General features: G+C 33.4%; 1 protein-coding gene across 1 annotated transcript in view; it reads right to left on the bottom strand.

Moving 5' to 3' along the window:
- Positions 1 to 27,456, bottom strand: part of LOC118193487 (protein O-linked-mannose beta-1,2-N-acetylglucosaminyltransferase 1-like) — a 171,380-nt gene that overhangs the window by 75,889 nt on the left and 68,035 nt on the right. Inside the window, exon 19 of the mRNA XM_035364591.2 lies at positions 21,470 to 21,610. Within this exon, the coding sequence (XP_035220482.1) occupies positions 21,470 to 21,610 (141 nt within the window). The remainder of the gene's footprint in view (positions 1 to 21,469; positions 21,611 to 27,456) is intronic.

Here is a 27,456-nt window from a genome sequence, read left to right as displayed (position 1 = left end):
TGCTGAATAATTTATTGCTATGCTTTTATGATATCAGTCGTCTAAGATTACTTGGAGTAAATTATGTACTTGGGCATTTTAGAAAGTTTGAGTGTATTATTATTCTCCCTCTTTTTGTTTTAGTTTTCTTTAAAGTTCCGAAATTTATTATTTTTACTGCAAGTTTTGATTATATGTTTTGTTAGCAATCTTTCGTAAAATAAATCCTATTTATTCTAGCTTTGATAGAAAGGCATGCAATAATGGACAAAAGTTTTAACTTAATTTCAACTGTTGAATTTTAATGAAATATTGCGAATTTACTTGAATTTATTTTAACTCCTTAACTAACTTAATAACTTCTAGCTTTAATAACATTCCGGCGAAAGTAAATCCCCCTTTTCTTCCCAAGTTAGTTGAACATAGAGTAGTATTCCGAGTTGTCTAACCCACCGTATTTTACGAACTATAAGACACACCTTAATTTTTACACAATTTTTTTAAAAAATAACATTTTTACAATTTTTACTTCCTTGTACGAAGTAAAAGAAGTAGTGTAATCACGAAAGATTTCAGGTACCATATTTCAAGGTAAATATTAATTTTGACAGCTATCGGATGCAATTTAACGATGTTTTTGCGTGACAACTGTACGTAAGGACAGAATAAAGGACACTTTTCCCCCAAAACAATTATAAAACTGATTTAAAATAGATTCAGAAGAGATTTTTTCGTGGCGCCTGTACGTACGTGTGTATGTGTCTTGCATAACGCAAAAACGAGTAGCTTCAGAACGTTTAAATTTTGTGCATAAGACTGCTATAACATGTGGATGTGCATCTCCCTTTTTGGTTGCAATTGGGCGCACTAAAAGTTATATATAGAGAGCCACAGCTTCTGGTAACTTTTTGGCGAGCTCACTACAATTTTTCTTATTATTATTTCCTTAATTTTGCAGCATATTGCGCAAAAAAATTTTTAACACCAAATAGGTCTTAAATTTTGTAACATTTGGTACGAAATTTAAGAAGAAATACAAAACTTTACCATGGCCCATTTTTTTTTTTTTTTTTTTTTTTTAGTTTGCGCCAAGAATAATTCACTTGGCGAACTTCTTAATTTATAGCAACCTACCTTCCTTTCCTTTTTTTCATTGCAGACGAGCGGAAAAAAAGTTATCATTCATACTTTCAAATAATTTTAAAAAAGTGCGTAAACCCCATTCGGCGCTATTATCGCTTATAACAAATATGCCAAATTTCAAAACGAACCAATATGTAATTTCATATATAACTTAGAAAATTTTGAATAAAAAACTATATTTTTCTTTTGCAGGAGACGTAATGCTATTGCGCCGCTAGAAAGCGGAGGGAAAATTCGCCAAGGGCTTTGACGACGGAACCTGGCGGCCAGAATTCCCCTCTCCGAGATATGTGCAGGAAATTGAGGAACGCGTATTAAGAAGAAACATTCTTTGACAATGAATGAAAATAAATTTCCTTTTCACGAAACTTATGATATAAATGTTAGTATTAACCTTATCATTTAAATGTTGTTTGTATTCATTGGATAGATGCAAGTTATTTACCAATTTAATAATTTTAAAGGAAAATGCATTCATTGGCAACACTGTATTTCATATCTAGTTTTGGCAACAATAAAAGAAAATTCTGAACTTGCATTTGAAAACCAAGTATATGAGAAACTTCTATTGTATAACAAAACTCCATTTTTGACAGGATTTACGTAAAATCAGTTCTTAGTGGACGTCTACATCGTGGAATGAGTAACTATACAAAATTTCAAGTCCATCGGATGTATAGTTTCGGAGATCTCGTGATGTAAGTGGTATTTCGCTTATATAAATATAGACTTGTGGAAGTACCCGATGCCAGTTAAGTTAAACTGTGAGTAATACATCTAACAACAGAGAGAACGATACCGCTGTAATCCTTCTCTAATAACGATGAAAAATATTGCTACGAAATGTCCAGGCGCCGTAAGATAGCTTCCCTGCAAAACAGTTTTAGGGTTGCCATAAAATGGCAAGGAAATGCAAAGTTGTCACATTTGGCGAGAAATCGCTCGTTTGGCGACAAAATTGGCGATATGCCAGGGACGGATGGATAACATTCTGGAAAGAATTCTTACCGGTTTTGCCCAGAATGTTCTCGAACACAAGCTGAAAGCTATATAAACCCTGCTGGTTCGCAGTGCGAGGGTACGCCTCTTCGAGAGGGCGAGCCAGAGCGTGTGCCTCGAGAGTGCGAGATAGTTAGTGTTCTCGAGTCTATCGAGTTGACAGCCGGGCAGCGAGTGCCGAGTGGGTCGTCGAGTTCACCGAAGGAGTTTCTTAGTGTATCGAGGTTAGTGCATCGTTGAGAGAGCGTGTTGAGCTCCGGGAAGCGTATTGGCAGACTGCACATTGAGTTGAACAGTGTTAAATGAATGTCGCATACTGCGAATGCCCAGAAAACAATTTGGCGTAATTGCTATGTTGGCGCGATTTGAAAAGAAGATAAATACGGTATATGGTAGATGTATCGCCATCTAATTGTAAACAAATCTGGTGTTTAAATCTTCGTAGAGTATAATGTAAATTAATTACTGTGTTAAAATGCTATTTTTTGCTGTACTGCTCAAACAACTAGAAAGCTGAAATTATTGCGAAGTAATGTGAAGCAGTGTTTGCATTCAAAATGTAAAATATAATACTTATGAAATTCTGCACATACCTTTGGAACTGTACAAATTTTCGTTCAGAAAGAGACTGAAATTTAGGATATATTAGTTGAAAATTTATTCATTATACTTTTAAGCAATAAAAACAATTCAGGATTTAACATACATTCGTACATAGATAAAGAAACTCTGGGGAATATAACAAGTGCTTGCAAATAACACTGAAGAAATTTTACAATTCCTTAATGCTAGTTATTAAATTCTTTGAAATGAGAAAATAAAAGCGCGAATATACGCTAACAAACTAAGCGAGATACTCCAGTTTACAATTACTGAATTATAACATGTAAACAAATTACATTTAAATAACGAATTATTACGAACATATGTTAACAAATATTAAATGCACTGTTATTGACAAATTAAAATGAAACATATATTAGAAAAATAAGCAAGTGCAATCGGTATGGACGTTAAAATAACTAATAAGCAAAGTTCCACAACACATTGCAATTTTAACCATCACTCGAACACACTCGACAGCCATAGAGATCACGAATAAGCTAACGTAGGGTTGCTTAGTCGCCAATATTTCTCCCCGCGCCAAAGGTACACCATCAAGCATGCGCAGTAAGCGAAATTCGCTTAACACTGTTCAACTCAATGTGCGGTCTGCCATTACGCGGGGACGACTGAACCGAGAGTCGGGAGCCGTGCTCTGTGTGTCATCGAGTGCACCGCGAGTTGTAGCCTGGAGAGTCTCGAAAGTACGTGGAATTCCGAGAACAACCGAGCAGAGTCGGGAGCTGTACTCGGATGCTTTGCAGTGAAGCTGTCTCCACCGTTATTGCCTGACAGTGTGAAGGCTATGTCGCTGATTTCTACAGCGTGTTTATAGTAGATCTTCGACGACTGTAAAAGTCCTGATTAATACAGGCCAATAAAGGGTGTTTCGATACTTCATCAAGTGTCGTCGTTATTCACTCCAAGTTCACACGAACTCCGTACGAATGTGAAGGAAGAAAATAACGTAACGGTGCTACTTTGGTAGACGGTTGCACGGATTTTGGCGATTTCTTGGCGATTTTCCTTTGGCGAGTAATACAACTTATGGTAAACCCATTGCTGGATAAGTTATTTATGGTAACCGATACTTTGTTGTCATTTTATTTAAAAAATAATGCGTTTTATTGTGCATAAATTCCGTGTTTAAAATATTATTTATGGCTTTTAAATATTAAAAGTCAATTTAATTTTGCATTTTTATTTGAAATAAAAATTTTATTGTTTATCATATTTTATGATATTTTATGTTGTGGATGATGAAATCAATGACGTCACCTTACTTTAAAAGTAATTCGTTTTAATATGTATACATTTAATCTAATGTTTTAAACATTATTTGTGGCTGTTAAATATTAAAAAAAAATTAATTTTGCATTTAAAAAAAAATGATTTTATTATGTATGAATTTTTAAATAATTTTAATTCTAGCCGTGATGTAGTAAGTTCTCTGATTGGATATAGAATATTTGTGCATTAACGAGCTGTAATCAGCTCCCTGATTGGTTACTGACAATTTGCGCATTTCCGCGCCGTTTTAAAATTTAATTCATATCTTCGAATTCCTTCAAACATGTTATCTAAATTATGATTCTGATTTTTTTGTGGTACTTATCAATAAACAACAGGTTAAATACTCAAAAAAATGTAAGTACATATTTTTCTTTTATTTTATAATTGTATACTTAAATTTTTGTTAAAAAAAAATAATACACTATTTTCAGAAATTGCTGAGATAATTATTGTCCATATGTTTTAATGTTAATTATATTCTATATAATATATTCTATATAACGTATTTTAAAGTATTTGAATTTAATAATATTCCAATTCTTTTAAATGTTGGTATGAAGGTTTTTAATTCGATATTCAATTTTAGTAATATTTTAATCTAATTAAACGTTGGCCCAATGTTTTTATAGCGGTGTTTTTATTCTCTTCTTTGCTATATGAAAGTAAGGTACTTTTCCGTTTTGCCGGCGCAAGCGATAAAGTCGCCAATAATGGTACAACCGATGCCAAACGGAATATTCTCGCTGGTAACCTTTTACGCCTCATTCAGATAGTTCAGTTTTATGTCTAAGGCCATTTTCGGCAATTAAATCAATTAGGATGCAATCACAGCGCTTACCCGAAGCCGCTTACCCAAAATATAGAAAAGGTAAAGTCAAGGGTTAAATTCATCAATTCTAATGAGAATGCATTAGCGAAGTAAAGCACTGCAGTTTTACATAATTTCTGAGTAAGTTATTCGTACGAATTGAAGTATTTCTTGCATTTAAACTTGTGTTCCAAATTAAGATTTAACTTGAAATTAATGTAGATAATTACTGAGAGCATTATACTTTTGTAGAGTAGTATACGTGAGATGAGATCGCTTGGGGTCACGTGATATGAACCGGCGAAACAGGATGTTGAACCATGAAAGCATAGTAAATTCTTAAATTAATGTCTTTTTATAAATTTATTGTCTTTATTTATTGGCTTTTTATAAAATTTTAAGCGATATTAAAATGTTTATGCCTTCAAAAAAAGAATTCCTAGGACTAACATTTTTTTAATATTTTTTGTGTGTATAATGTATGTTGTCGCCAATAAAGTCTGCTTGGCGAGATTTGCGCCGGCGAAGCGGAAAAGTACCGAAAGTAATAATAACCTTATTTTAGTATTTTATACTCATAGTAAATGTATTCATTTACACTTGCCTGCCATCTTAAAATACACCATTTTCAACAAAAAATTAATCCATTACTTTTAACGATATTTATTTTTTTTTTTAAGTTTCGAATACTTTACTATGCGTAAAAACAGCGTTTTTCAAGATGGCTGACGTTTGTAAAAAACCGCGCCAACAATTGCGCCAACGTAAATCACCAAAAATCCGTGCAACCGTCTACCAAAGTAGCACCAACGTAACAACTGGTGTCAGAAAAAAAAAAAAAAAAAAAAAAAAAAAAAAAAAAAAAAACGCAACAATATGATTCATAGTCATACATTTTTTCAGTCTGATGCGATATGGACTGATAGGAAAAATAAACTAATTCTTTCTCTCATTATATCCGCAACAATGGCACGCAGTTTTAATGATTTTCATCTTTCTAATCAAACGGTCGTAAAAGCTGAAGTTCCATCCAATATTTCACCTAAATTCAATTTTAGTTGATTAAATGTGCAAAAAATTTATCATAACGGACTATAAATCAATAAGGCGAACAAACACACACACAAACTGACATTCTTATTTTTATATAGAGAGATTTTTTATAAAACATACAAATATTTGATTACCAGACTCTCCGATTTGAAAGCGAGCAGTAGCAACACATTTCAAAATAAAGCATTTCTATCTCCAACGCGCGAGACTGTTGCCACTCGGAAAAATGAGTGCGAAAATAAGCGCTTTCAGAGTCTTTAATTAATATTTATGCTGATTAAAGTCGTACGAAGACGGAAATAGTCGAAATGGCTTCCCGCGAATTTTCGGAAGTGGGAGTATTGTATTTAATGTTTGGCAACGCTATTTTTATTTCGGCGTAAAACTTATAAATTTTTTATTAACAAACTATATGATTTGAAAGCAAGCAGTGGCAACAACTTTCGAAATAAAAAAAAAATGTTCATCTCCAGCTTGCTAGACTGTTGTCGCTCGGAAAAATAAAGGCGAAAATTATCCTTTTTCCGAGTATTTAATTAACATCTCTGATTTTAGCTATTTGTTTTTGGAAAAAGTGGACGTCGAGTTTTTCCACGACCCGAATTGTAGAAAGTTTGGTGACGATAGCTATAGTATTGACTGAGTTATTAGGTGAAAACCAAACACACAGACTTTATATATTTTCTTCTTTATCGTTGAGATATTTGTAATCGCATTCTTACTGGTTAAAAGGAAGTATAGCTTTCTGTCAAGTCCGATTCATTCATTAGCTTTCAGCCAGGTCCGAGTTATTCTGAAACTTAAATCTCATTTTGCATGTTACTTTTGATTGGTTATTTATTGTGTCTTGTTTATGATTTGTTAAACCATGATCTGTTATGAAGTTATATATATGACCTCTGTAACCGCTTATCGCTGCTTAGTATTATTCTGCCTGTACTTATTTATCTGTGCTATTGCTTGTACTTAGTATTATTCTGCTTGCATGTAACTCTGCGTATTACTTTGCATATCTCAGTAATAAATATTTGTTTTGCGAACCACGGCATTTTCTATGTTTAACATTTATGTTTCTTCTTCTGAAGAAGGAAGGTTCTAGTAATTTCCGTTTTCTCGAGATTTCTGGACAGCAAAAGATTAGAATTACGGTCACCGCTAAAACATTAGCCAATTACATTTATTCAGTTTAAATATAAATTACCAGATATCTATTTATTAAATGCGCATGCTCCAGTATTTTTACTTTTTCGGCGCAGCTTCTCTTAAAACACATCACGTGCTACAACATTACACGGGGAAATAAAACGATTTTAATTACAATTCTACTAAAAATTGCTAACTAAATAAAAAAATCCGAAAAAATATATTCGTTCTTCTCTCCCGATCTAGGTGTCATATATTATTGTGCATTCTTATTCATCTGTATTATAGCTCTTATGTACTGCTGAAGTATTTACTTACTTCTTCAAGCCTCATGACCTATCTAGTGGAACAAGTGAGGTTTTGCATTTCTTTTCTTCAATAAGAAACAATAAACTAATAATGGTTATAAAAAGGTAAAAGTAGTTCTGTCAGGAGGAATGAGTCCAAGAGCAAGCAGATAAACCGCGAACTCAGCGGCAACAGAAGAGGGGGGGGGAACTTAACAAACTCTTTGATGTGAAATTACAACCTAAATCCTTTCAGACTTTTTCCTTTTTTAATAGTTCTTTCTTGTTTTAAATGCTGTGTTATTTTATATAGCCATGTAAACTTGTTTACAAATTAAATTGCTTCAAAGCATAGTTAAAATGTTAACTGTCAGTATTTATTATAACACATTTTATTCTCCTTTCCTGCAATTTTAACTGCAGTCGCTATAGCCGTCGATGGACTAAACCGCGAGGGTGTTTCAGTAAATCTTCAGTTCCTGTAGCTGCTTTTATATTACCAGTCATGATACAGATGCAAACATTTTTGCTTCGAAAACAGCAGTCAGGCTATTATGTTGTTGTTCCAAGGCGAAAATATTTCAAACACGTGACATCAGTTGCCACCAGAAGAATATTTTCTCATAAATTCCAAGTTAAAAAATATTGAATATAATAAAAATAATCTTAAGAACACTCCTCTCCTCTTCTACAAAGGCAGATGCGATAGTTATCATTTAAATGTTACAATATTATCTTTACAACTAAAACATTATTATTTACAATTATGGAATGGCGAGCCGAGGGCGGCACGTGGCAAAATGGCTGGTCTCGAATGGCATGTGGGCCCCGAAGCAAAATTATTCCGCCCACGAAACATTATATTCTCCTCTTGCTGCTCCTCCTCTTGCTGCTTCTCTTCCTGCTGCTGCTGCTGCTCATCTTACTGCTCGTTCCTTTCCTGCTCCTCCTCCTGCTGCTCCTCCTGCTACTGCTCCTCCCCTTGCTGCTCCTCCTCTTGCTGCTCCTCCTCCTGCTGCTCCTTCTTTTACTGCTCCTCCTGCTTCTCATCCTTGGAAAAGCAAGGTGAGAAGCAGCAAGGTGATGAGCAGGAGGAGGAGGAGCAGCAGGAAGGGGAGGAGAAGCAGCAAGCAGAGGAGCAGCAGGAAGGGAAGATGCAGTGAGAGAAGGAGCAGTAAGAGGAAGAGCAGCAAGGGGGGAGGAGCGGCAGGAGGAGGAGCAGGAGGAATTGAAGATTTACTGAAACACCCTCGCGGTTTAGTCCATTGACGGCTATCGCGACTGCAGTTAACATTGCAGGAAAGGAGAATAAAATGTGTTATAATAAATACTGACAGTTAATATTTTAACTATGCTTTGACGATGCTAACATTGGATAGTAAGATCGCCAGACTTCACTTGCATTGGCTACTTCCTCTGGGAGTACGTCAAAGCACTGAGATGTACGAAACCCCCCGTTAACAGAGCTGAGGAATTTTTTGCACGCATCGTGGTATCTGCTGGGGAAGTCCGGGACGCGCCCGATATCACAACTTCCATGCGCCGGAAATGTAAGGCGTGCATCACGGCCCGGGCACACAGTCAAACACCGTCTTTGATGACGATTGTTTTATATATTAAGCATAGTAAACATGCTTTTACCCTGTTTGTGTTCCTTTCTTGTGTTTTACGTTGTCACTACCGCGCAAGGAAAGCATTTCCGACAATGCATTGTTATGGTATTTTCCAACGTTTAGATATACTTCACCTTTCCTGAAAGTTTGTAACCTAACTACTGAAACTCCCCTGTACATACATTGTCACACTCGGATAGGTGAGCTGACGTTTTTTATTATTATATATTGGTAAAATGTGGATTTTTTTTTACTTAAAAGTGATTGAATTATGCTGTTCTAGTTAAGGTTTTTAGACCTTCAGTTAATCTCAGAGTCGTAGCTAGGGTTTTCAGCGCCCAGGGTCAACTGAAGATTTCGCGCCCCCCTACTGCTTGCCAAGGATGGAAAACATTTAATTCTAAAATGTAGTAACATCAGTTTGGCGCCCGTTGGATTCTGCGTCCGGGGACAGATGTCCCCCCCTTGCCCCCTCTAGCTACGCCCCTGGTTAATCTCCATGCAACAGCCTGTGGAATTATCAAAACAATTTAAAAGTAGCGCTAAGCCTAACGAGGTCGCCATTTGTTGAGTACTTTTAGTAAAATCAGTTGGTGCACCAACTTCAGTGTCTTTTTGCTCCAACATGACTGAAAGTTAATTTCCAATTTTGTGCATCGAAAATTTTGTCGTCCTGCCCTTTGGCCGAATTGCTTGGTTTTGGGCGGAAATTATAATTTAAATAAGACTGTTTTTAGCTGTATTTGGTGTTTTATGTTTTTCTGCATTTTGCAGTTTTTAATGAAGATTAAGTTTTACGTATTGTTGCTTTGCCTCGAACTGAGGAGTGAATTCATTGTATTGGATGACACATCTCTAATGAAATAAGTTTAAAAGAAGTGCAGCAAAACGTATGTATAATTTAATAGGCCGTACAAAGAAGGCACGTGGTGTCCACATCAGATATTTTCTATAGAACGATAACTTTGCGGAACGCGATTTTGCCGTCTGCAGATTATATTAACGACTTAACTCCCGCATTCGTTTGTAAAAGCAAAACTAAAAGTTGTCGTGCTTCAAATACAGATGAAAAACACAATAAAACTCTTAACGTGTCCAACTAGTTCCGATAATGAAAGTTTCCTTTTCTTACCTTAAGCGCACTAATTAAAATATAATTCCACGCAGACATCTGAGAAAATAACCACTTTTCTAACTGAAAACAAAGATAACAGTTCGATGGAATTCTAATATTTCTTTGATAATAAAAATGGAACTAAATTAAATCCCGAAAATATCTTTTGAAACAACGAATTCTTTAATCAAAACTCGAACAGCCATGGAAAGCAGAAACCTCTGCCAAGTCTAAAACTGAACAGCTGAAAGTTTGTTTAGTTGTACATTCTGTATTCCCCATTATTTTCCTGAATCTTTATATAATTTGCGATTATTATAATCATATTAAACAAATATTTTTCTTCTTTACTTTTTTAACACAACTCTAGAAAATTCTCACATTTCCGAAGGCTCTTATTGGTCCCCTCCCCCTTCAAATAAATAAAGTTAAATATCCCCAAGTATTATGAACACCGTATACTGTAATCTCCCAGGAAATAAAATTATAAAATATAGCAACGTGCATGTAATTTGCTCCAGCTTAAGTTTTTTGAGAAAACGGTAAAATTTCGCAACTTAAAAAAAAAAGCTCATTTTTACGTAACATTCCATCCAAATTTTAATTCTCCATGACAAAAAAAAAATTATTATTGAAGTAAATTCTACGCAAGAGGCGACCACTAGCAAACAAAATATTACTTCATTGGTGTATTCGATCAACCGGAAATTTGATTCATTCTAATGGAACAATGCATTTTTAAAACTGCATTAATAAGTTTCGAAAGTTCGCCAATAACTCAGGTGATGAAAGCAGTAATTAGTATTTCCTTTCCAATTTCCAATAGAACTTTATTTATTAAAAAAAATTATTGTTTTTTTTTTTAAAGGTTAATTTGGAAGGTATTACAATAATATTAAAAATCAGTAGAAATGCGATTTACGACATAACATTCGGTATATTTGATTAAACGATTTCTTTTATAAAGCTTAATTCAATACGAAAAAAATACATAATAACTCTCGATCTTCTTATTTTCCAAAATGACGGAAATTTATAAAGACGTTATATATATTCTGACGTAAAATTACATTAAACAGTAAAACGGGCTAATTTGAATTTTTGTGTAATTCGAACTTTACAAATGGCCATCGGTTTTTCTCATTTAATATAATGTTTAAATTACGAGTTTAATTAGAACTTGAAGAATAACCGACAGTTTTAGAATAATTTCGAATTTGGACGACATTTTTGTTAGCCCAAAGCGGCAATTCGCCCATAAGGACTCTTAATTTCGTTTTGGCAATTTGCGTCGGTTCACTCTTCAAATTGTCGCCACTCAATATTAGAGCACTGGCATTATATTTAAAGAAATTAAATAATGTATATATGCTTGTGTGTCGCACTGTGAAAAAACAACGGTACCTACAGACATCGAATTTTGAATAACCTAACCTTACATTCGAATATGGGCATCTGATAGTCTAAATTTGGAATTTCTTTTATTATCGATTTCATAATTTGTAAAACTTTAACGAATTTTTGAATAACGAACTCGATGATTTCAAAGCGAGCAATGGCAACACTGTACGGGGGGGGGACAAATAATAATACTTATTATCTCCAGTGCGCGAGACTGTGTATCGGAAATTCTAAAGATATGCTCTTTTAAATACGTATTTTGTGATATTGCTGTTGAATAGAATTTTATGGTTCAAGTGCGAAAAACGTAAAATTTAATAAGTAAAAGTTTTACTTTATAATATTTTTAAACTAGAATTATTTGAAAGAATTCGTTCACGATAGAATATGTATTTCTTTGGAGACCTGTCTTAAGCTTTAGCCAAAGAATATTGTTAAGAAGGAAAGCTTCGCAGCAGCAGCAGTGGCTCCCTCCGAACGAAAAGGTACACAACTGCGCAAGCGTGAAATATCTGTCGCCAAAAAGCGCCAAAACTCGAAGCTGATGCAAAGAAAGTCTATGTAAAGAAGGAAAGGCTCCATAGACGTAATGCAAACCAGTTTGTCTTCTACGCCGCTAGAAAGAAGAGGGACAATTCGCCAAGGGATCTGGCGACGGAACCTGTTGGCGAGAATTCTCCCCTTTGTGATGTACCTGGCCGAGATTTTCCATCTCCGCCACGTGTACAGGAAATTGAGGAAGACGGGTTAAGATGAATCGTTCTTTGACTTTTCGTGATAATTTAAACTCGAATTTTCGTGATTTTTTGCTTTACCAGTTGAACTTGTATGTTATCCATATCGCAGTTTAATGTCTGATTTTATATCTGTCCATATGCAGGGGAAAAAATGGAGTTAGCTTTAAACTCTTGATAAACGTGATCGTCGAACCTGTTCGAACTTCGACATCAGCTTCGAGCTTTGGCGCTATTTGGCGACAGATATTTCAGTTGTGTCCCTTTTCGTTCGGAAGGAGCCACTCCTGCTGCTGCGAAGCTTTCCTTCTTAACAATACATATTCTTTGGCTGATGTCGAAGTTCGAACAGGTTCGACGGTCACGTTTATCAAGAGTTTAAAGCTGTGTAAATTTTTTTTCCCTACATATTGACAGATATAAAATCAGACATCAAACTGCGATATGGATCATACAAGTTCAACTAGTAAAGTAAAAAAAGCACGAAAATACGAGTTTAAATTATCGCGAAAAGTCAAAGAACGATTTATCTTAACCCGTCTTCCTCAATTTCCTGTACACGTGGCGAAGATGAAAAATCTCTCCCAGGTACATCACAAAGGAGGAAATTTTCGCCAACAGGTTCCGTCGCCAAATCCCTTGGCGAATTGTCCCTCTTCTTTCTAGCGGCGTAGAAGACAAACTGGTTTACATTACGTCTATGGAGCCTTTCCTTCTTTACATAGACTTTCTTTGCTTTAGCTACGTTTTATAACTCTGTCCTAGCCCAAGAGCCAGAACCGGTTCAGGAGCCCTTCAAAATCTGCTATTGCTTGGAGCACGGAACTTGAGACCCCCCCCCCGTCATGTGTAAACATTAATAAAACTAAGCTGAACCGCCCAACAGCCGATGGGCAGGGGTTCGAATACCGGAGAAGACATGAATGGTGCGGCATGGGGGCCACTGTAAATATGCGATGCCGATAGTCCTCTTGAGTTGGTGGTACGAGAAGAGGGGGTGGACTCCTCCTCCGGAGTGCTTCCTCTCAAAACTGGAGGCGAAACTGGGGATGTAACCTACATTGTGTTCGAGGCTCTTTCCAATGACATTGGCAAGAGCCTCAAGGTCAGATTTTCTTGCCAGGTGCATTTGACTTGTTGCCACGCTGAATGTCGTGGACTTGTGCTGACCAATTTCAGACCAGTGAGTCTGGTAACAACACTGAACAACTAAGCTGAACTTAGTAAATATAAAGATGAATAAATGTTAATAAATATTAGTGCTTAAATATTAATAAAATTAAGCTACCATAAATTCTTAGAATTTTGCACACAGTGAATTTTAAATGTATTTTTAATTTTTCCGGCTTAGCTTTCTCATAATATTCGTCACGCGTTGCACTGCATGGGGAATAAAACAATTTACAGTTACGCAAGCAACCAATAAACTATCGGCGACAAACACTTCAGCCGCATGTATATAAGATTATAATATATAATAAACGGTCTTATAATATATCTAATAAAAACAGCCTATCTTTAGTTCCGATAAACAGGAATCAATAAGTAGGAATTGAATTTAATACATGTAAAAAACTGTATTAACATTAAGTGTCATCCACTACAAGTTTAAAAAAAAATGTATTTTAACTCGAGTGGATGAATAAAAAGTATTTTATAAACGATTGAAAATTTGAACAAGATATAGGGAGAGTGTGAGCTAACAGTAGGAATTTAATAACAATAATAACACCGCGAAAACCGCAGTTGTAATTCTTTTAAGGTTTGGACTTGAAACTCACATTCAATTTCTTGGCTTCAAACACAGTTGTCCAACAGTAATATCTCCGCAGCTGACTTTCGTTGCCACTGCTGAAATGAAACCAATTAATACCATTACCTGTTGTTTTTGTTGTCTTGCTCATGAATTTCATGGAAGAATGGTTGCCAGAGTCACAAGAAGGTTAGGCCTCTATTTCCAACCCAAATTCTGAGATGTTCCGAAGGTCTCCCACCCCTCTCCAGATTGCAGTGCTTTTCTTGCCCCATTGCTTTTCTTTTGGGAGTTGTAACTGATTCACATTTGAAGTAGTACCAGCCACCATTCAAAAGTATCACTAAGAAACTTATGACTTATATTGACAATTATGTGATTTTGATAGATTCTGAAGAAGATACAATTTTTTTTTTCATTGGTACGAATTTCAGTGGGCAGCTGAAATCTTGGCAAATGTATATTTCAATTTAAGAGGATGGCAAAAAACAGAAACCATAGAATTGATAATGAATCTGAGCCTTTAAAAGTAATAGAAGAACTGTGAGATAAAATAAAAAGATCTTCTATTCCGTAATGTTTTAAATATAGGATTTGGATTTGGATTATTTAATTATGGCAAAGCCCACAAGGGCTACCTGCCTAAAGAGAGGGATGCCTTCGTTGAGGACTTTCTAAGAAAACTGGCTCGTGTTCACGAAAAACCACTAAAACGCCCATGCAGCCAGCCCATTTGCAGGATTCGAACCTCGGACCGAACTACCAGTATTCAGCGTCTTTACTGCTCGGCCGCTGATGGGCCAAATATAGGATAAGGAGAGCTACCATTGACCAGACAGAGTTTGCTATTTGTTGTATATAAGGTTTTCAATCCAAAAGGAATTACCTGCCATTTTGCCCTTCTTACAAAGTTATACATGCAAAAGATCTGGGAGGAAAAAACCAAGCTAGGATGGTGAAGTTGCAAATGATATTAAACAGAACGTTTTAAAATAGGTAAAGATATAGCTTTATTGTCTTCGGTGAGTATTCCTAGGAAGGTAACATTAAGTCTCTCACAAAACCTGCACACTTTCACTGATGCCTTGAAGAATTCATATGCAGGCGTATGAATTTGAAAAGCAAAAATTAGGAGCAAGTAAAAAGCGCAGCTACTTCAATTCAAGTTCAGAGTAGCTCCATTGGAAAAATTCACAATCCTCAGACCTGAATTCCTGTCCTGTTTCACTGGAGCTAGATTTGTTTCATTTGTATAAAAAAGATAAAAACACAAATAAAATTTTTTTTAACATTTTATGTGTTACATTTATTAATTAACTTTTACGTTTTTCGCACTTAAATCATAAAATTCAATTCAACAGCAATATCGCAAAATAGTTTTAAAATGAGCATATCTTTGGAATTTCCGAAACAGAGATTCATGCGCTGCAGATAAAAATGTTTTTTCTGTACAACGCAGCCATGGCTCGCTTTGAAATCCTTGAGTTTGTTAATCAAAAATTCGTTAAAGTTTTACAAAATATGAGATCGATAATAAAACAGATTCCAAATTTCAAACTTATGCTTCCAGATGCCCATATTCGTAGGAGTATTAAGTCATTCAAAATTGGATATCTCTAAGTAATATTAAATAAAAGTGCTCTTGTATTTTTAATTTTTCCGGCTTAGCTTTCTCATAATATTCGTCACGCGTTGCACTGCATGGGGAATAAAACAATTTACAGTTACGCAAGCAACCAATAAACTATCGGCGACAAACACTTAAGCCGCATGTATATAAGATTATAATATATAATAAACGGTCTTATAATATATCTAATAAAAACAGCCTATATTTAGTTCCGATAAACAGGAATCAATAAGTAGGAATTGAATTTAATACATGTAAAAAACTGTATTAACATTAAGTGTCATCCACTACAAGTTTATCACAATACTACAAGTTTATTACATTGTTTTATCACAATGTGAGAAACATACATACATTCATGCAAATTCCTCATTATTTAAATTCTTCAAATATAACGCAGGGCGATAATATTCGGTGGCAACAGTTTGAAAAGTGAAATGGACAATCAGAGCGATTCCACGCAAAACCAAATCATGTCTCTCATGGACAACGACCCTTTGGACTAAAAAATTAATAATAAAATTAAAAAAGAACTGAAAGCTTTCATATTTTACACTACGCCCAAAAGGGCGTTTTTTAACGTTTTGTGTGTTACCTTTATTTGTTAAATATCATGGTCTTCACACTTAAACTATAAAATTGAATTCAAGAGCAAAATCACAAAATAATTTTAAAATGAGCATGTCTTTAGAATTTTCGATAACACAGTCTCATGCACTGGAGATAGAAATATTTTTTCTGTTCAAGGTTGCCAATGCTCGCTTTGAAATCTTGGAATTCGTTTGTCAAAAATTCGTTGAAGTTTTACAAAATATGAAATCGATAATAAAACAAATTTCAAATTCCAAATTTGGGCTTCCAGATGCCGATATTCGGTGGCGGATAACGTTATTCAAAATTCGATGACTCTAGGTACCATTGTTTTATCACAATGCAGGAAATATACATGCATTTATGCAGATTGTTCATTATTTAATTTTCTTTAAATATAATACAGGGCGATAATATTGGGTGCGAAGAATTTGAAAGGTGATTCAGACTTTTAAAGTTTTCGATGCAAAATGCCAAAACGAAACTAATGCGACATCCAAGTGGAGGGCTGTCTTTCAGTTCCAAATTCAGTTTAAAAACTATCTGATTTGTATTATGGTCAGGAAATGGAAAGGCTAAAATTACAAACAACTCGTTAATTTGCATAATAATAGCTGTACATATCATCGAAGAATAATTTTCTTCCTCTTTATGCATTCAGTTTCTTTCTTCAATTTGTTTCCTCTTCACTTTAGAATTTTTGGAATTAAAGATTTCTGTTATTCTAAAAAACCAAATGTATTTAGAATCCAAAGAAAAAGCTGATAAATATGAAATGATGTATAGTAAGGGGTGGTTTCAGGGCCAATGAGGCAGAATTCTTAGAATTTAGTGACACATTGAGCAACAAAATCTAGAAAAGGCAAAACTTTTAGAATTTAGGACAGGCAGTGGGAGCAGAATTTAGGATCCGTGGAGATTGCATCAGGTGGGAAAATGCCTTGTGTCAGCCCTGTGTATGATCCATTGAGATATATAAGGTGAATATTTTAAATTGTCAGTTTTCAATTTCTTTGTTAATAGAAAAATTTCTCTTTTATAAATGCCTGTCCATGCGAAAGGATTCGGAACATTTTTGATATTTTCCGTGGTTGTGTCTAGTGAAAAGTTGAGAAAATAAAGGGAAGATAAACATGTTAAGGAAAACATTTCTAGTATCAGAAGTAAAACACTCAAACATTATGTTTCCATTGTCCTTCCAAAAATTCCCCAAAATATAAGAAATTCATCACAAACTTTCTGTAAAATACATCCATTATGTATAAATACAATGAAGACATTTTTATTTTGTCAATTTTTTCTGGAGCCATCTAGAATTGTGGGTCTGTAAATCTTGCCTTCAAATCCTTCTAAACTTTTCATGTTGCCATGTGTAAAATCCTAAAGAAACATTAGCCCTACTAAATTCTGCAAGAGAAAAAGGACTACAAATCTTTTGAAAACAAAATCAGTAGAAAAAGTGTAAAATTAATTTTATAGAGAAAACTGATATATATTCTGACAATTCTGAATATTCTGAGCCGATTACATGGGAAAAATTCTTGCCATGAAAAAATTAAAAGGAAGAAATTTTTAATTAATTATATAGCAATTTTGCTTTTGCTATGAACTGTTTTGTAAACTGTGCTTTATAGCATTTATTACCTGGTTTATTTTTTAGATTTAAAATACTATATAATAAGTCACCAAAATAGAAAGTAATGCCACTTTATAATATAAAAAATCATCAAAAAATTCCCAGATCTCCAAATTAAAAATTTTCTATAGAAATTAATCTTAAAATCGCCATATTGTTGATAAGTCGCCAAATTTAGAGCCATTTAATAAAAGAATTCGCATCCCCAAAAGCAGAAAGTTGTTTAAATGCTCTTCAGTATAAAAAAACAAATAAATAAATAATTTTGATATGCTTATGTTTGACTCCTTGCTCAGAAACTCTATCCCACCCTTTACATTAAAAATAGAAACAAATTACAACCCATGAACCTATTCAAATCATATTTGTCAGTGAATTGTCAAAAATATTCCTCTATAATGATAATTCACACTCAAAACAGCAGTCGTAAAAACAAGACAAAAATTTCAGATGATTAAAATTAAGGACCTTCTGCCGATTTGGGCCGAAATTAAGGACTTTAAAGGACTAAAAATCGATTCCAAAAAACCTAAGGACCATACGAACCCTGTTTTTTTTTATTCATTTTGCACTAATTACATTAGCAAAAATTCATACTCCATTTGTTACACATTGGAGATCAATAATCATTGAATAAGACCGTAAAAATGAAGTGTTTCTAATTTCTGATTATACAATACATAAAGAAGGAATTCAAATTTCCCGTTACATGGTAAACATCAGTATTAAGATACATGTCATTTAGAAATAGAATTAAAATGACAGAAATTCATAAAATTTTGCACATATATTAAAATTAGAATAAGATATAAATAGAGAACAGCAAATAAAAATAGAAAATTTTAGAAAATTTAATAGCATAAAAGATAAAAATAAAGAAAAAAAATATTCCCAAGTATGTATTACTGTTCTTATATCATTCAATTACACCTAAGATGCAAACCTGGAGGCCTCATTTGGCTTATTTAAAACATATAACATTTTAAATTCGATTTATATTATAATATTTAATAAAACTAATAATGGTAGATATGGTGAAAAAATAGCATTCATTTCGATAATGAAGAAAACAGAGCACAGTCTACCTTTCTAAGAAATCATTACATGACAATCATACTCTAACCCTTCTCTGTTCTATTCATTATATGTACTGCTCATGATGCAGATAATAGCATGAAGTAGTAATTAGTAGGATGTAAAGGCAGCCATATTTTTTTAACATGCCATATTTCTTTAACATATCATATAGAGTCTCGTCATTTATTTTCCCAAATGAATGACAATGAATACTAACTAGCTCTAAGAGTTATAATAAATCCTGCAATAACACATGAACTTTTAATCTGATTGACCGTTACTCCACATTTATTAGATAAGAAAATATAACTCCAAATCAGCTCTCTTATAAAATAAAAAGACACCAAAGGCCCTTTTTCAATACAATAAATAAAAAAATGGACTCTAGTTTCAACCAATAACATGTATAGTTTAATTATCGTAATTACAGCATCATGATTTAATCTTTTACTTTGCTTTTGACTCATGACAGACAAAGTTTAATCATCCTAACTGGCATCATGATTTAATCTTTTAGTGTCATAAACATTCAGAGAATATAAAATAATATTTTAAACTTGGTAATTAAAATGCAAAAATTTACTCACTATAATTTTTTAAAAATTCTTTGGAAAAAATGGAAAACTATTTCTGCAAAATTCATGAAAACAGCAGGCATAGAATACTCTTTTCAAATTTAATAGATGTAAAATATTTTTTCAAGTTTAATAAACTTTCGAATTTAATAGATGTATAATATTTTTTCAAGTTTAATAAACTATCATGCCTACAAAGACAGAAAACAAATAAAACCAAACAGCTACATTTGTAAACAGGACTGATATTACATGATCATTTTATTAAAACCTTTGATCAAGTCAAAATCAATTTGATTAAGTAAAAATTTCAAAAATAATCAATTAAGATGGTTAATGAGGGGGAAGACATTAAATAAGTTACAAACTGGTATGATATATTTGAAAATAGAAGCTAGTACTTTCTATGTATGTGTTAATAGGTAACAGAACCATCCTATGTATGTGTTAATAGGTAACAGAACCATCCTAATTCATGATAATCATTTAACTAGTTACTAAATGGAATTTGCACATGCGTAGTTCAGTTTGAAAGTGTCAATAGAACTTAATGACTGTACAAGAAAGGAGCAGTATCCTGCTGTCTTTTCATTTTATTTTTTTATATTTTATTTAGGAGACGGGACAAAAGAATCTTCTGTTCAGATTGAGACACAGTCAATGGCACAAAGGGTGGAGGAATTGATTCAAGAAATGTGCTGTACACTAAGCAATAACAGTAGTAGAGCCTATTTGTTCCACTTTAAAAAAAAAAAAAAAAAAAAAAAATCTGAAATTTTTCAGATTTTAAATTACGTCCAAAGGGGCGTTTTTTTAACGTTTTGAGTGTTACCTTTATTTATTAAATATCATGTTCTTTGCACTTAAACCATAAAATTCAGTTCAAGAGCAATATCGCAAAATAATGTTAAATTAAGCATATCTTTAGAATTTCCGATATACACAATCTCACGAGCTGGAGATAAAAGTATATTTTTCTATATAACGTTGCCATTTCTCGCTTTTAAAGCATTGAGTTTATAAATCAAAAATTCGTTAAAGTTTTACAAAATATAAAATCTATAATAAAACAAATTCCAAATTTTGGATTTCAGATGCCCATATTCGCAGTAGGATTTCGTCATTCAAAATTCGATGGCTCTATGTACCATTGTTTTATCACAATGCGAGAAATAGACAATCATTTATGCAGATTTTTCATTATTTAATTTCTTCAAATATAATGCAGGACTCTAACATTTTGTGGCAACAGTTTGAAAAGTGAACCGACGTTCATTAAATGTGTTAATCCAAAATTCGTTAAAGCTTTAAGAAATTTTAAATAGATAATAAAACAAATTCGAAATTTAAAATTTGGGCTTCCAAGTGCCCATGTTCAGTTGGAGGACTATGTTATTCAAAATTGCATGGCTCTAGGTACCATTGTTTTTTCACAATGCAAGAAACATTCATGTGTTCATGCAGAATCTTGAAAAGTGAACCAATGCACAAAGTGAAATGATGCCATGATTCACAAAATGCCATTTTGTGACTAATACCCTTTGGGTCTACTAATGCCCTTTTGGGGTTTAAAAAAAAAAGGGGGGGGAACCAATATTTCTTTCAACTCGAGCCACTTAGCACTCATATTAACTCCAAAACTTCTACATATCAATGAGTTATTTGAAACCTCAAATTTGATTTACTAATGAATTTTAGTAACTCTAATACTTTTCATTCGAAAAACTTTTATAAATTTTTACAAACTTTTATAAATTTATAAACATTACAAACTTTTATAAATTTATAAACATTTTATAACATGACTTCTGTTTGGAGTCTGCTCTCTATTTTGAGTTACATAAACTGCTGGAACCTCCAAACCAGGATCAATATTTACACATTAATCATTACACACATTTCAAAATATACAACATATTCAGAGAGAAAAAATTAATCAGCTACTGAAAATTATTCTTCAACTTAACAACTTCTAACGTGAAATCGATCCCCCCCTCCCCAAAAAAATCCACATTGTTTAGAAATTTAGAAACTTACCTTAAGACTCCTTTGTAGAATCCTCTCATAGGGTACAAGGGGTGATAAAATAATTCAAAACACTGACATATGTTTTGAATAGTTGATACATCATCAGCAGATGCTTGATAGAAAAAAACTGCCAAGACTTTATTTGAGAAGCTGTAATATTGTTTAAAAGAAATTACATTCAGTTTTAATCCAGAAAAATATGAAAGAGTACAAATGTATCATCACATAAACAATTACGGTTAACTCTTGCCGAATGCTGGGGTTACATCATTAACATATCACCTAAATGGTAAAAAAATGTTTCACAAAGTTAACTTTCTATGAAAGAAACGCGTTAGGTATATTTCAGTTTAAGAAAATATATACAAAACTTAATATTATTGTAATTCAAAAGGGGGAATGAAACAAATGTCAACTGAAAAGATTTTTATTACTGCTTAATAAGTAGGGACATGACACAATTCTTTCTTTTTGTTTTTAAATAGCTGGTGATTTTTGCTTGGAACTATGTCTGATGCAACTCATTTAACATTTTGCAACAAGTAGTGAAAGTTTTCTTGTACTTCTCATGATATGTCCTCTTCTTCCTTCACTTAAATCAAACTCCATTATAAAATCAGACAGTTCTTGTGCCTTTTTTAACAATTCTTATGCATTAAATGCTCTTTATTTTTATCAGTGCTTTAATCATTGGCTGGTGTTATAAGATCATCTAATTCTTCACTTGTCATTTCATGATCATCATTCTTGACTAATTCTTTCATTTCTCCTTCTTTCATATCTTTACTTTTTGTATGATTTCCTTGGCTTTATTTTTATTTGATAGAATCCTTTAAAGTTGCTCACAACTTCTGGCTAGTGTTGATGCCAGCAAGCATTCATTATTGATGAATTCACTTGTTCCCATACGAGTTTAATCATTTCTATCAGGTGTCTTATGTTGAATTGCTCCCAAACTCTCATTAGTGTGTCGTGCTTTTCTTCATCTAGCATTTTATTTGCAGAGATGTAAACATGCTTGGCAAAAGAGGCTTTGAATGTTTTTATGATTCCTTGATCCACTGGTCAGATTATGGACGTGATGTCTGGTAGAAGGAAAAAAACCTAACTAAGAACCAAATTTACAAATAATTAGGAAAGCTCCACAAAAAAACCTAATGAGGGTCTCATAATGCAGAGCTATTATGGAGAGAAAGTTATAAAAAGCAAAATTTGAACAAAACAGCAGTTTATGACAGCAAATTACAGCTGTACAAATCTCTACAGAGTGCCTCAAATTTAAGTGCAGGCAACATATGAACAACTAAATGAGATAAGAACGGCTTTTGAAGGGCTGGAAAAGGCCAATAATTGAGAAAATTCTGTAATGAATCTGCAACAGAATGAGAATGAAATAAGCATTCCATGTCCAAACCAAATGATTATGAAAGACAAATCCTAAAAAACACATGCATTGAACAATCAAAGATGCAAGAAAATAGCGTGACAAAAAGACTTTACACAAACATATTTGATTACATAATTTTTCATCACTCATGATTAAAGACAAAAATATATATACTTGAATTACTTGAATTATTTCAAAATGAGCTGCCGAATGAAGAAAACATTACAGAAGGGTAAATCGACGAGTCTGTTTCGGAGAAAACAGTGAAGTAGTTTAATATACATTATTATACTGTATAAGTAAGAATCACAGAGGTAAATAAATAAAAAGTATGTTTTTGCAGAAGATGCTGGAAATGACCACTATGTTCTTCAATATGAAAGAAATTATGACATCAGTCCATTTTATTTAAAGTACTAACTACTGCATCATATAGGCTGTTTGTAATGTTGTTGTTCCACAGATCTTTTACTTTCCGACGAAGCAAACTTCTATTCTTGTATGTGATTTATGATGCAGTGATTCTCCTATCCACTCACTGTATTTAGCATGCTTCCCTATAATTTAGATGAAGGTTTTACCGAAGATCAAACACATCTACCCTAAACAGTAATATCTGCAAAGTCTCCCATTGTTAAAATAAATACTATTTATAATGAGAAGTTAATGATTTCTGAATCAATCTGTATATAATAATAAATACACTTTAAATAATCCTCATAAAAGCACTGTATGCCAACAAAAGTTTGTGACTTGCTGCACTATTGTTCTATACTATTACAGCAACCACAGGTGATCTGTCAGAAATTTGTTTTCAGTGGCCAGGCAAAGAGTTACAATGAACTAAAATCTTATAAACAGAAGTTACAAACCATAGAACTAAGAACAAAAAGACCATTGCCTAAGGAGGACTCTTGCCTCCCAGTACCTCGACTCCTCTAAGACCATGAAGGCTCCCACATCAAAGCAGGTGGTCCCTGTCCATTTCTTCTTCGGTTACGTTATTTTATGGACCTTCGTGGAGGACTTTCTAAGGGAAACGGGCTCATATACATGTTACACATAGGGAAAACCACCATTTCTTCTTCAGAATCACAAAGTAGGCAAATAGAATTGCTAGAAATGCCTATGCAGTGCAGGTGGGCGGCAAGGCAATCATGTCCCGTACAGACAAAGAAAGCCGCAACTGCACTGTGTCTTGGACTACAGTCAAAAGTCGTTAATTCGGACACCCATAATCCAGAATGATCTATAATCCGGACCTCAAAGCTAAAACCTTTCTGCGCATGTGCCGCCGCACAGGCGTTTTACGCGTGCGCGTAAGACCTTGACTACTGCGCATATGCGTGTGCGCAAGTGCAGAGTACGTTTTCGCCTGCGCGTTTAATGTATAACGGACGGTGTAAGCTAAAATTATCTAATTATCTATTTCAGTTAATGTTAATGATTGCGTTGTTCCTTAATCTTCAAATTGGATCCCGCTTATTATTTTTTGCAGACTGTAAGAGCAATTTTATAAAAGTAAACTTGAACTTTCGATTATGTCAAATAGAATTTCCGATGCTGGAACTTCCAAAGGATCTACAAAACGAAAGTATGTTTCGATGTCCAACAAATAAAAAGTGGAATTGCTGCAAAAAATGGATAAAGACATGAAGAATGTGACAGAGAGGTTAGTGAAAACGAAAAAATTTCGATTGACAAGTTAGTCGGTATTCTCGGCACAGCAATTAACGGGACTTGAACAGCGGGACTTTGTAACTGAACAAGAAATTATGTCTGTTTATAGAATTAAAGAGAAAGTATTATCACATAAAATGAAGCAACTTAAACAACTTACATTGAAAGAAATGTTTAATAAAGTAAGCAAATATATATTATGCTTTTTTTTTTTTTTTTTTTTTTTTTTTTTTTGTAAATTTTGATACCCTTTAGATCATAATTGTTCTTTATTTCATAAATTATGGTTTCATATTTTTAATTTTAGAATTTCTGCATGCCATCTTACGAGATTTAAACTGATGATCTATAATCCGGAATCGCCGAAGTCCCGACGAGTCCGGATTAACGACTTTTGACTGTATTGGGAATAAGAGAAGGAGTTATCACTTTCCAACTTTTTAAGGCTGCATGAGTCTGAAGATCTCATAAGATGTAAATCTGTCAGAAATATAAAACTTTGTTCAAATAATCATGTTTATCAATAGGATGCCTCCTTGCAATGCCATTCCACAGCAGATCATATTTTGCACATTATAGGTCTAAAAATGTTTATTGTGTATGTATCATGTATTATTATGTAATTATATGTTTAAAAATGAATATCATGAGCTACATGACTTCTATATCATCAGATAACCAGTTATATTAAAAATAAAGACGTTTAGACTTCTTCCACTTGTACAGCTTTTTTATTTAAATAAACAGCACTATCCTCAATGATTACCTTTATTCTGAATCATGACACCATTTACCAATTTTCTTTATGCTTTCATACCTTTTTTTTTTTTCCTGTGAGTTTCATACCTCCATCCCAAGAATCTATACTGCTTTTACATATCTTTGCTTTCCCTGTGGTTTCCCTGTGCTTCTATCTTGCTTTCCCTGTGGTTTCCCTGTGCTTCTATGTTGCTTTCCCTGTAGATCTAACAAAACTGTAATACTAGTACAGTCAAAAGTCGTTAATTCGGACACCCATAATCTGGAATGATCTATAATCCGGACCTCAAAGCTACAAACTTTCTGCGCATGCGTCGCGTTGATGCTGCGAATTTGCGTGTGCAAAATACGTTTACGAATGCGCGTTTAATGTATAACGGATGGGATAAGCTCAGCTAAAATTATCTAATTATCTATTTCAGTTAATGTTGATGATTGCGTTGTTCCTTAATCTTCGAATTGGATCCGGCTTATTATTTTTTGCAGACTGTAAGAGCAATTTTATAAAAGTAAGCTTGAACTTTCGATTATGTCAAATAGAATTTCCGATGCTGGAGCTCCCAAAGGATCTACAAAACGAAAGTATGTTTCGATGTCCATCAAACAAAAAACGAATTGCTACAAAAAATGGATAAAGGCATATCCTTTGTTTATCTAACTGTTCCGAAATCTGTTTATCAATTTCATGCTGCTCTGCGCGGGGGGGGGGGGGGGGGGGTGACGTCGCAGCACGCAATGAACTGGAAGTTGATCTGTCAGTACTATCGTTATCTTCAGAGCAGATGTTTTTATTTTATTCGGCTTATAATTCCTTACTAAATGTAGTATTTAATCTCGATGTACTCCGTCTTTGATATGATTTAAATCAAATTCTTCGTCATTATAAATATCACGAATACAAATCAAATAGTTTTCTAGTTGCAATTTTCTAATTTCAGCTATGCGTAAGGTATGCTTTACGCATGTGCGCATTGAAAGAAATGTTTAATAAAGTAAACAAATAAATATTAAGCTTCTTTTTGTAAATTTTGATACCCTTTAGATCATAATTGCTCATTATTTTATAAATTACGGTTTCATATTTTTAATCTTATAATTTCGGCATGCCATCTTACCAGATTTAAACTGATAATCTATAATCCAGAAAAATCGATAATCCGGAATCGCTGAAGTCCCGACGAGTCCGGATTAAAGACTTTTGACTGTATTCTCAAACCTTTTTATGAAACATTTGACATGTTCCTATGTTATATTTCCTGCTCTCTCTGAAATAAAATTTAGGTACTAATGAAAAATACGTGAAATTTTCTATGACACATTGAAATTTCAAAAATTATTCGTAAATATATCCTTTTACACATTTGCTAAAAAAATATTAAAAAAATGAAACTTATATATCAGTTTGAGAATTTTTAATTTAATTATGCAGCCATTTCTATTCTTAAACTTGCAAATTAACAAGTCTTCTGCAATACTTTCCTTTTTAATATACAAAATATTCTGAATTACATTTCTGATGCAGTATACAATATTTCAGTATTTGGTGTTAGTACTTAAGAGGCCAAAATGCAAATTCTTGCACACAAGTTGTGATAAATAGCTTCAACTATGTCAACTTTCAGGATATAGGAAATATGCAAGAAAAGAGAATTCTAATAAATAAGTTAACATATCTTCAGAGAATATCCATAAAATAATTTTTAAAAGTTTCCCTTACTACCAGAAATTCCAATTGTGATCACTTTAGAATTGAATTTAAAATTACACTAATATATGCTTTTTTTTATTTCATTCAAGTTATTCAAGGAAACTTCTCACAGAATATTTAAAAAAAAAAGACATGGGCCTAACAATGTTGTATGAAGTTTAAACATCTTTTTACATGCTGGTGGGAAGGAAAGAAACAGATAACAGAAATAATATTAGACATAATCTTATTCTCATGTCCTAAGCACATTGTTCCAAAAATAAAACATTTTTACTCCAAGGTAAAATAAATCTTGTATACTGAAAAAAGAGCTAGTCTGTACTTGAAATATACACTCTTTTGAAAAAAAAAAAAAAATCAAAGCACCAAGAACTTTTGCGATCGTGATGAAATTTGGTATGCAAAAACAACTTGATGAACAGGAATTGCGATCATAGAGCGCATTTTTGGTGTGCAATTCAC

The sequence above is a fragment of the Stegodyphus dumicola genome, chromosome 3 (assembly GCF_044657685.1).
Source record: "Stegodyphus dumicola isolate Sdum_Otavi_A_Nest chromosome 3, ASM4465768v1".
Taxonomy (NCBI): Eukaryota; Metazoa; Arthropoda; class Arachnida; order Araneae; family Eresidae; genus Stegodyphus; species Stegodyphus dumicola.
The sequence above is the reverse complement of the archived record's forward strand: the minus strand, read 5'-3'. Positions and strand labels throughout refer to the sequence as shown.